We start from the raw sequence: 10,652 nt of genomic DNA, 5'->3' as shown, positions 1-10,652 counted from the left end.
GATGAGCAATAATATTACTAACCTTACTCCTCTTAAGTCCTGGAGGTAGGTATTCTGTCCCCATCTGTGAGTTACCGTTATCAATTAAGTTATCTTCGAGGGACCGACTCGCTTTATTATTACATTAAAATAAATCATTTCACTTACAAAAACTTGACTCAAAAGAATTCAAGTTTGAGACTGAGCAGATGCAAACAACAGGCTACACCACTAGAGAGCAGTAAACTACTGCTTCATATTGAAACCATGCTGACAACACTTGTGCATACTGCTCAGTTTAGAGACAGAGATGAAAACAATATCTCTATATCCAAATACACTTTTGGATTTCTTTAGAGCCCTTATTTTTAAAACCTGAATCGAAATTATTGGTTGTTTTTAGTCTTCATTGAATTGCATTTTAATCAATTCGGTTCAATTTAATTTACAGTGTAAAAATAATATGGAACATAGTAAAAATAGAAAAATAAAAATGTAGTCTCAAAGCATCATCATCGGAGGTCCCCTGCAGCCTAGATTTATAGCAGCATAACTAAGGGACGCCTGAGCCTGACTTAACTGTACCACCTATCAAGTAAGAACATTTTAAGCCTAATTTTAAAGGAGAGATAGTGTGTGCCTCCCAAAACCACACTGGGAGCTAGTTCTACAGAAAAGGAACCTGGAACTGAAAGTTTTGCATTCCATTCTAGCCTCCACTCTGAGAGCAAAGTGCTCTATTAGGATGATACATGAGGTTGATTAGATATGATGGAGCCTGGTCACTAAAGGCCATGTGTGCAATGAGAAGGATTTTAATTCATGTTAATCTCTGATAAACAAATGAAACAGTTCAAAGTAAACAACATCCTCATCACTCTTGCCAAATCAGTGTGTCAGCATCTTTATTGGCACTTCAATAGGATCAGATCACCTGAACCAAAATAAAAGAAGGAAACCAGCCAAATACTGTAAATTTGTAACAATATAACTGGCACATAATATCGTTGCAGTAACCTGCATTTTTGAAATATGTCAATTAACTCATTTACAAGGCAGCTGACAAAAATAGGCCACTTTAGTAAATACTTAAGAACGTCATCACCATAATTATCACCACATCATGAGACGAACACACAGACAAAAGGCTTGATAATAACACTTTGGAGCAGCTGCTGCCTCACTTCATCGGATTCTGCATGTGTAGTCTTCGTTAAAGCATGGGCAATAATAGTTTTCTACATTTCTCAGTTCAAGCTGATGATGCTATGCCATACTCTGTTTTTCTCTACCAACACATGTGGCATGCCATTGAACATAATCAGCTATTATATATTTTGGAAAATGGAGTCAACTGTTTCCTTAATTAAGGGAATATATGGGAGATGGAAATGATTCTGGGTTACAGAGTATTCCCAAATTCTGTTCCAACTCTTGAAACTAGACTCCTCTCCCCTGAATACTCTACTTCAGTGAATTAATATATGTTTTGTTTTTTTCAAACTGAGAGATATATATCACTTTTTCTGAAAATCAGAAAGATTTGGCCCTGGTTATTCTCACTACACCCATTAGGTCTGTATGTCACAAAGACCTATGGATACATGTTTACATTCATTATCCATCTGTTGACGCTCATTCAGCTCAGTTTGGTGTGCAAACATTAGCGGTCCATTTCTGCTTCAGACTAATGATTCTTTGCAAACACCCACTGAATAATCCACCACCGCTTTCCACTAGGTGGCATTATGCATTTACCAAGTCCTCCTCTGGTTTCATTCATACATTGACTCAGCCAGACCTGTCTGCTTGAAGGTCTCAGCCACCTGCCTGGAGTGCTGCATCTTAGCTGACAGTGCCTCTAGAATTTCATTCTGGTCCACAGCCGTGGCTGTCCGGTAAATGAACGTCCCCATTGACTCCAGACCTCGCATACCTAGATTTACACCACAACCTGGGGGTGAGGAGAGGAGAGGAGAGGAGAGGAGAGGAGAGGAGAGGAGAGGAGAGGAGAGAAGAGGAGAGGAGAGGAGAGGAGAGGAAAGGAAAGGAAAGGAAAGGAAAGGAAAGGAAAGGAAAGGAAAGGAAAGGAAAAGAAAAGAACGTGCGTCCAATAAAATCTCATTTATGCACACATTTCGGATAAGAAGACTTCATTTTGCACACAAATACTAAACTGTTGCCTTGGAGGCATAGTTATGGTCTAAAAGAAAAGAACACAGTGGTACACAAATACACATTGAGCGGCATTGAGACAAAACCAAATAAGCGTCAGCTGAAGGGCCGCTGAGTGCAGTAATGAGTCACACATCTATCAACACATTTTATGGACGCATAAAAAAAAAAGAACTTATCCTTTCCTTGCATCTGTCTTTCTTCCCATCTTGCGCTCTTTAAATGTCTCCTTGGTTTGAAGCCCTCTTTATTCTGCTAATAGTGATCTTTGATGTTATGTATCACCTTCAGCATAACTTAAGAATAAAGGAGGTGGCACATATTGGCACGTATCCTTCCTATTTTTGGCAACACAATGACTGGTGTTTCATAGACATGTACCTGTGTCAAAATTGAGGACGCGTGCTGCCTCACCCTCCACGGTGACCGCCACATTGTCCCCCTCTATGTAGGCAGCGCTGATGCATCTGTGTGACAACTGAATCTCAAAGAGGCGGCGGCTGCACTGCATGTGGTGGAGCGTCACATCATTGAGACGAGGCTCTATATCTGTCTTGTAGGCATTGAAGGACTGGTGGAAAATGTTCTTCATGATCTGGACAACAAAACAGAGGAAAAGTTTATTATGTCAAACATGGATTCACAATAGAACTAAGAGGCACCACAGAAGCACCTGAGTTTAGAATGTGGCTTTACTTTTTAGCAAAAAGGAAAAAGAGTGAAGCTATATAAAAAAAAAAAAAAAAAAACATTCTGGATCATGACTGGACTGCAGAGCATCTGGGGTGGTAAAAAAAAAAAAACCTGCCCTCAAAATTTTGAGAATATTAAGAAATGTAATAATATAATTGGATGTACAAAATACGTGTAATGAGTTTACAATGAAAATCTGCAAAATTGTCAAGAATTGTGTTAAGATTAACTGCTGGAAATATACTTACAAGCATTGATCCTATTGAGGAACATATATATAATTTTTATATTAACACTGATATGACTTATTAAGAGATGTATGGTGACTGATTCTAACTTGATTTAATTAATAGATGTGTTGATAGAAAATGAACGATTGTGATATAGAAATGAATGGGTTAAGTCAAGTAAAACTTCAGTTTATTAAATGCTTAATTTTGTCACATATGGTATGAATTATTTATCGTTTGGTTTTGAACTGTTCATTCAACCAAACAAGAGCGCATCTTGGAGCGCTGAGAAATTGTGCTTGCCACATTTCAGTTTTGTTTTGTTTGACATTTTATAGACGACACCATAATCATTAGTTGTTGCCCTAATTCCACCATTGACTTTTAATGGGCTTGTGATACTTTAAGACAATGTCCCGCTTTCAAAATAAAAGATTTTATTGCCTCTTTTCCTCCAGAGAAACTGTACCTTTTGTAAACTGAGGTGACTCATAAAAGAAAATCTATATAGACACGTGAAAAGTGTAGAAGGAATTTGTCCACTGATTGCTATGCCGTTGCATCAATTCTACACAACTGTGGGTATTGAGTGACAAGCCTTTCACGCTCTCTGTTTTCTTTCTGCTCAACTCTCCTCTTCTTTGACCCATGCTTGCACAGTCAACTGTTACCAAGTAACAGTGCATTTGAATGGCCACCCACATAGCAACAAGAGCCCCAAGGATGGTCTTGCTATGTACCTGTGTGCACTACACTACATGCTGTTGCTGCATGATCAGAATGGTCCTTGACATGAAAACCTAGAGACTTTAAGTAAAATACCAACTGAGAAGTTGTTGTAACAGTACTCACAGACTGCTGTTGAGCGCAGGAACGAAAATTTCTGTCCTCCATTTATTCACTGATGTGTAACAGCAGATTACAGATGGCCTCTCTACACACATACACACCCACACACAAATGTGAGAGTTCTACTTTGTCCTTGCCCTCTTTCCCCATTTCTTCTTCTCGTGCTCTTTCTGGCTCACGGACACTCAAGTACGTCCACAGACATAATCACTCTCGCACAAGCACTTATGCCCACAAACACACACACACACACACACACACACACACACACACACACACACACACACACACACACACACACACACACACACACCCTCTAATGGATTCAAATAATAGTGCATAAAAGGCTATTTGCAGAATGAAAGGTGAGGAATAAGTAGACAGGCAAGGCAGTCCTCCACTGTGGCCAGAGTTAATAATTGATCTGCCCTCTGCATTAATATGGGAATACAGCTGCATATTCTTCACACCTGGAGTCCACTAACATAACAGCGAACAATAAACAAAGCTCTGGAGCAGATTTGAACCAGAATGGAACCAGTTTCTTACAGAGGAGTTTGCTGTGTGCCTGAGGAAGCGAACCATCTTGGTGTCAGAGGCAGAGCAGACAAGGGCCATGTAGCGGTTTCTGAAGGTGCCATAGATCTTCAGGTGGAAGCCAGACTTGGCTGTTGGGTTTCGGTGCTCTCGCAGGGCCTCCACTCCATAAGCAGACAGGTCGAAGTAGAGGCTGTGGGCACGGATTTCAGGAGTGGGCACCTGAAATTAAAAGAGACATAAAGCACGCCAAGTTCAAATCATTTCAGGTAGAATAACATGTGTAAGGACCAGTAATAACAATTAATGTTATATTTGATATAATCACTTGGACATTCACAATATATCTGCTTAGCAAGTCTAGTTCTTAATATGTATGCACACTATGATGTGCATGTCGAGGAAAGACACAGGACATTACCTATTATGTACAACATCTCTGCCTGTAGGGCTGTTGTCACTCGAGTGGAGATTAAGAATAGCTTGATTTTTATTCTGCTGTTCAATCTGGCAGTTACTCCCCATTTTCCCTCAAGGCAGAATTGATCAATTTTCTTTTCAATGACATAAAACAGCCAAGAGCAATCAAACAGCATTTAGGGCAAGCAATGGAGATAGGAATGGAGCAGAGCAGCGACTGGGAGGCGATAGAAAGGGACAGTAGGGACGACCAGGTCATATCCTGAGAGGTAAATTCAATCACTACAGGAAACAGCCGGAGAAAAAAATCAGCCAATAAAAGGCAGCCACGCAGCCACTAAAGAGAACGTGATATGAATGGACATGGTGATATAAAACAGGAAGGGCGGATATGCTTGTATTCAGATATTAGTCAGATATTACCCTGGAAGCTTTTCACTTCTACATGTTTATTTCTTCTTTCAAACTAATCCTCTGTGTTGTTAGTGCAGATCAGCTATAATAAGATATCATATAAAGAGCAACCTTACATGCATATGAGTCAGTCTGCATGAATTGTACAAGTATCATCAATCACTAATATCTGGTGATCTGCGCAGGATCAGGAACTGACTACTGATTTAAACATAATTTGCATTTTGTCTCCACCTCAGTAGACCAGCAGGAATGTGATGTTTGCTTGTTGGATTGTCTGAACAATACTTCTTCCTTGCATATTACACATTTATAATCATATTGTCATTTTTTTTTTATATCTTTATCTGCAGATTATATTAAAAAAATAGAATGCCAAAGAAATAATTATTCAAATTGATTTTCGGGCATTTTTAGAGATGATTACTGTGTGGAAGTGTTACATATTTATCTGTTCAGCCATTTGTGAGTCTCATGGTAGCATCACTGAGTCATCATTCAAGGAACCATCTGCTTATGTAATGAAAAAAACCTTTGGTGTACTGTGCGAAAAACATTGCAGCTGATGTTTTGATATCTTAATTCATATTCACCTAGCAGGGAGCAGATTATGACTCTGTCCAGTGGGGCGTAATGAATCAAAAGCTTTGTCGTCATCATCACCTGCCTCAACAGCTGCCCTTATCAAATTCAACGAGTCAATCAAAATAGGGCCAGTGTTGGTGTTGACGAGATCCAACAGTCTGCTGAAATCTGGCTGTTTATGAGTCAGATATTGTGGTTAGCTGTTATTGGTAGGTCCACAGCACTTGTTTGCTCAGATCACACATTAGAAGGGCCAAATTGACATTCACTATAATATCCTTCCACTGCCTTCATTCTTTATACAAACAGCAACCTGTTGGTTATTACTGTCTCAGTGTGCACTCATGAGAAAACGCATCGTTCAGTGTTTGCGTAAGCTTATACAGATTGTGTGCGTGCGTGCGTGCGAGCGTGCGTGCGTATACCTGTCTCTGGTCCAATCTCTCTATAGTGGCATTAGCTCCATAGGCATGGCAGGACTCCACGGTGTAGTCAGAGCTGATCCCCAAAACAGAGCAGGAGTCGCCGCATGAACCGTCAGCCACCACAATCACACGTGGCCAGTTGTTGTGTGGAATCCGCCGCAGGTAATCCTCTGTGAACTACAACAACAAGAAGAGGTAAATATTGGAGTTTACAGCTAATTTGGCATGGGGATGAGGATAACAAGCATTTTTTTACTTCATTGAAGTTGTGTATAAGTATTCTGTAAAGCAGTTAACTTGCAAGACATTAAGAGTCTCCAAAAATGTTAATTATTATGCAACATTAAGTGTTTCTATGTCATTGATATAGCCTGGTTAGGCCTTTTACAGGTTACTAGGACTGCAACTGATAGCTATTTTTTATTATTAATTAATCTGCTGGTTATTTTCTTACCTATTTATCATTTGATAGCTAACTACCTTCTTAAATACAGAATATGGCCTGTTACAATTTAAAAAGATAGTTAAGCCTCTCAGTAGACAACCTCAAGGGATCCAGCTTACTGTCAAGTATGAGAAAGAGAAGCATCAAATTCTCACAAGTGGGCACTGGTAACAAGATAATATTTGACTTTTTGATAGAAAAAATTACTTCATGAATACAGAACAGACAGAAATCTTCATCAAGTCAATTGTTAAAGATCTACAGATGACAATATCAATATTTAAACTTTCTGAAAATATTACATTTTTTACATTTTTATTTAATTTAACTCACTTAAATCTGCTGATTCATCTGGAGATTCAATTAAATTGCAACTTTTATCTGGCCAACAGACTTGACTTCTTTCTCCACCACCTGTGGGCTCCACAAGTTTTGCTTGTTTTAGTAGCTTGTCTCGGAGAGATTTATTATTATGCCAGTGTATGGCCGCCGCTCAGTAAAACACTAGCTACTTGTGTGTTCACAGGAGAACAAAGAGCAGGCCAAAGCAAGCTGGGGACAGACTGACAGACTGAAGGAAAGAACAAAGGAGCTGTACAAGGGCTGTAATGGCTCAAAGCCTGAAAGATCTATGTTTAGTCCATACAGATTACAGAGAACAGGTGATTTAAAAGACCCATTTTGCAATTCCAGACCTTTGAAGCATTGACAGACTTGACAGGTTAAAAATAGCTGGTCATCAAACACGCTGTCCTGCCTAATCAAGATGAAATAGCAAACTTGGCAGTGACTCTAAATTAAACTGAAGTTTGTTATGATCAAAGACCCTGTTGACATTGTCTTCCATCTTCCTAAGGTTGGTGAGTCACTGGATAGCAGGGAGGACAAAAGCTAACAGGGAAGAGTTGCTGGCCAAAACCAGCAAGGAGCATCAGCTAATACACAGTCTAAGAGATTTAATTAAGTTTACTCTTGTTTGATGAGAAGTAGGAAAGAAAAACTTCAAAATGGAAACTGTCAAAACACCTACAGTGACACTCAGTCTTACTGGAGCAGTAATAAAGTCTAGGCTCTAGTTTCCAGCCATGACACAAATATTCACTGAACATTTAATCATTGTTTGCCCTCCCTGGGCACTGGCAGCCTCTCTTTCAGAAACTAGTGTGCAGTTTTTGTGTTAGTAGGTTATTTTGTGTCATAGAGGGTGGATGGGCTGGTATAAAATACAAATTCATAGCTATGTAAATTAGTTTAAATTATTTAATTTAACACGGATAGCATTTGTTATTTAATCATTGTGCACTGATTAAAATGTGTGGTGTTTTTGATGTTGTGTCATAAAATCAAGTGCCAGACACAAATTTCAGTTAATATGCATTTGGCTTGGAGATGCTCTTGTTAATCCGAGTAGAAATCTGTAAATAAATCCGTTGCAATCCAAATAGGATTGCGTTTTGAAATCCATTTTTATTTTTGATGCTATAATGCTGCATGTTTTGATGGGAATTTGTTTACTATAATTCTGTCATTTACTTTCTACTGGCCTAAAAACTGCAGAAGGGATTCTCCCCAGGTTTGAAGTCATCTTACATAACAGGTTATTTCAATTGAGGAGCAGCATTCAGTCTGACATTACACAATGTTGCGTGAGGAGAAGCTTTGGGAGAATTTACTGTATTATCTGTGGTGTGAATGAGCAAATTGACTGACAGAAAGTCAAATGTAAGGATGACAGCTCCGAAATAACGAACAATTACCAATGAATACAATTGTGTTTAGTGAGAAAAATAAGTTCCCAATGTTTCAGGGTGCTTTGAGCAAATGGGTCTGGAAAAACAAAAAGAATCATGAGGCTACAATATCACCGTTCAGGTTCACTCAAGAGCCTGAGAAGACTGAGCCTTCTGACTGGACAAAGGGACAAACATTTCTGTCACCATCACTGCTTATAATTTTCAGACGCCTGCTGGAGAGTAGGCTCACACCAAAGTCTTTTTTTTTTTTTTACCACTGTCACTTTGGGAGGATCAGGTTTTGACAGCCTATAAAGGTATACAATCATCCCAACATGAGATAGTGTGATTCTTGGGAGGCTGTATTCTAGATAGGCTTTATGTAAACAAAGATTTATACAACAGATTTAAGTTATATAAGGTGTGGTTTAAATATATCCTCACAGGAGGATTATTAGGAGTCTAAATCTATCTGTCCATTACAGACTGTGAAAATCCTGATGGTGCTGTACTGTAAATTTGTTACACAGAGCGACCATAAGATTCATAATGGTTTGTCAAACTATAACTTGAAATCAGTAAAAACAAAAAGGGTATACCTTGGTACCCAGCTGTACTTTGACGTCCACCCTCCGTTTCTTCTGCTCCAGGATGCTCAGCAAATACTCCTGAAACACGCCTATTCTGGTGAAGAAATGCTCGTTGTGCCAGCAGCCCTCCATGTTATCAAAGTCCACCCCGAGTCCCAGCAGGAACTTCACGCTGCGGGGATCCAGGGCGATCTGCTGGGGTCGGCAGAGCAGGGCGGTCCGGTACCTCTCATCCAGCACGGTCAGTTTCAGCACCTTCCCGGAGCGGACAGCGACCAGCGCGGCCGTCAGCCCCACAGGTCCCGAACCCACGATGAGCACCGAGATCCTGGCCCGCCACTGTCTGAAGCCGTCCAGGCTCACTTTCACCACGACGTACAGGGCCACCGCCACCAAAGTGCTCAGAGCAGTGTCATAGGCGAGTCCCCGATACTTTTCCTCCGCGTTTTCCCCGATGCCACCAACTCCGCTATTTTCTGCCTGCAACCCGTCCATACCGCGAGGGGAATGTGTCGGTGTGCCGAGCTGGATCCTCTCCTGCTAATGAGCAGCTCGTCCTGTCATCCTCTGTATTCACGGTAAGAGAGAAGCGGGCTTTGCATCCATGCCCACAGCCTGAGCAGCTGCGACTTGCCACATGCATCCTCTCCGCTCCCTCAGCTGATACTTGAGTCTTTGCAGCATGCTCTCTCTCTCTCTCTCTCTCTCTCTCTCTCTCTCTCCCTCTAGCCTGGAGTGAGGTGTGTGTCCAGAGAGCGTCAGCACAACATGAGCAGTTTAAAACGTATCAGCAGCTTTTACATGTCTAAAAATCAGTCACATTTCTGAAAGTGCTATGGCTTCATAAAGTCGTTGGAAAACTCGCCGTGGGCATGTGAGTGTCCTCTCCCAAAACCCAAGAGATGCTGAAGAGTAAACCGCAGGGGCTGGACAGCGGCTTTGGTTTTACTCTGAGAAATTATTGATTTACTGTTGCTAAAACAAGAGGGGGCGATTCTCTCTCTCTCTCTTTCAACACACACACACACACACACACACACACACACACACACACACACACACACACAAACACACACAAGGCCATGCAGTCTGCCGCAGCAAATAACCCCAGAGGACTGATGACAACTTGAACAGACGCCTACTGCTATCTTCCAACATTAATGTTCCATTCAGGGAGGGAAGACAAGTTACAAAGGTGGTGACATATTTGATTGAATGATGAGAGTCAACTGTGTCAGTCAAATGTTGCAGGCAATTAAGAAAAAATATCAATTTTAGAGGAGATACTAGTGTACTGTATCGTAGGAAGCTCCACATGCCTTCTAATCTCTCCTGTATCCCTCTGGGCCATGTCGTATTTCCTTTTTATTTGATCAGTTTAAAGAACCGTAGCAGTCGCTGTCTACATGTAATGTTGTGGGCCTCCAATTCTTTCCTTTTCCTTTATCTCCTGTGAACTAAGCGCTGGCTATGAAGATATTTCACCATGGTAATGGCTCCTTAGAGGAGAATTTTGAAGAAAAGATGCCTTTCGGTGGCGCTGCTTCTGAAAATGGATGTATGATGGCACATTGAAA

At 40.7% G+C, this 10,652-nt stretch overlaps 1 protein-coding gene across 2 annotated transcripts; it reads right to left on the bottom strand.

The window, feature by feature from the left end:
- Positions 1-867: 867 nt before the first annotated feature.
- LOC138206573 (uncharacterized) lies at positions 868-9,913 on the bottom strand. 2 transcript variants are annotated; one of them, XM_069163372.1, is made up of 5 exons: positions 9,085-9,913; positions 6,308-6,484; positions 4,476-4,685; positions 2,569-2,749; positions 868-1,933 (listed from the first exon to the last, which is right to left on the bottom strand). In XM_069163372.1, the coding sequence occupies exons 1-5, from the start codon at positions 9,568-9,570 to the stop codon at positions 1,755-1,757; spliced, it is 1,233 nt and encodes a 410-aa protein (XP_069019473.1). In that variant the 5' UTR covers positions 9,571-9,913; the 3' UTR covers positions 868-1,754. The 2 variants fall into 2 exon arrangements, with proteins under 2 accessions (XP_069019473.1, XP_069019472.1); XM_069163371.1 differs by having other exon boundaries at positions 2,536-2,749; positions 9,085-9,911.
- Between the last annotated feature and the right edge of the window lie 739 nt (positions 9,914-10,652).

This window comes from Embiotoca jacksoni, unplaced genomic scaffold (genome assembly GCF_022577435.1).
Source record: "Embiotoca jacksoni isolate LCO1_2020_lvr unplaced genomic scaffold, fEmbJac1.0.p SCAF_3, whole genome shotgun sequence".
NCBI lineage: Eukaryota > Metazoa > Chordata > Actinopteri > Embiotocidae > Embiotoca > Embiotoca jacksoni.
The sequence above is the reverse complement of the archived record's forward strand: the minus strand, read 5'-3'. Positions and strand labels throughout refer to the sequence as shown.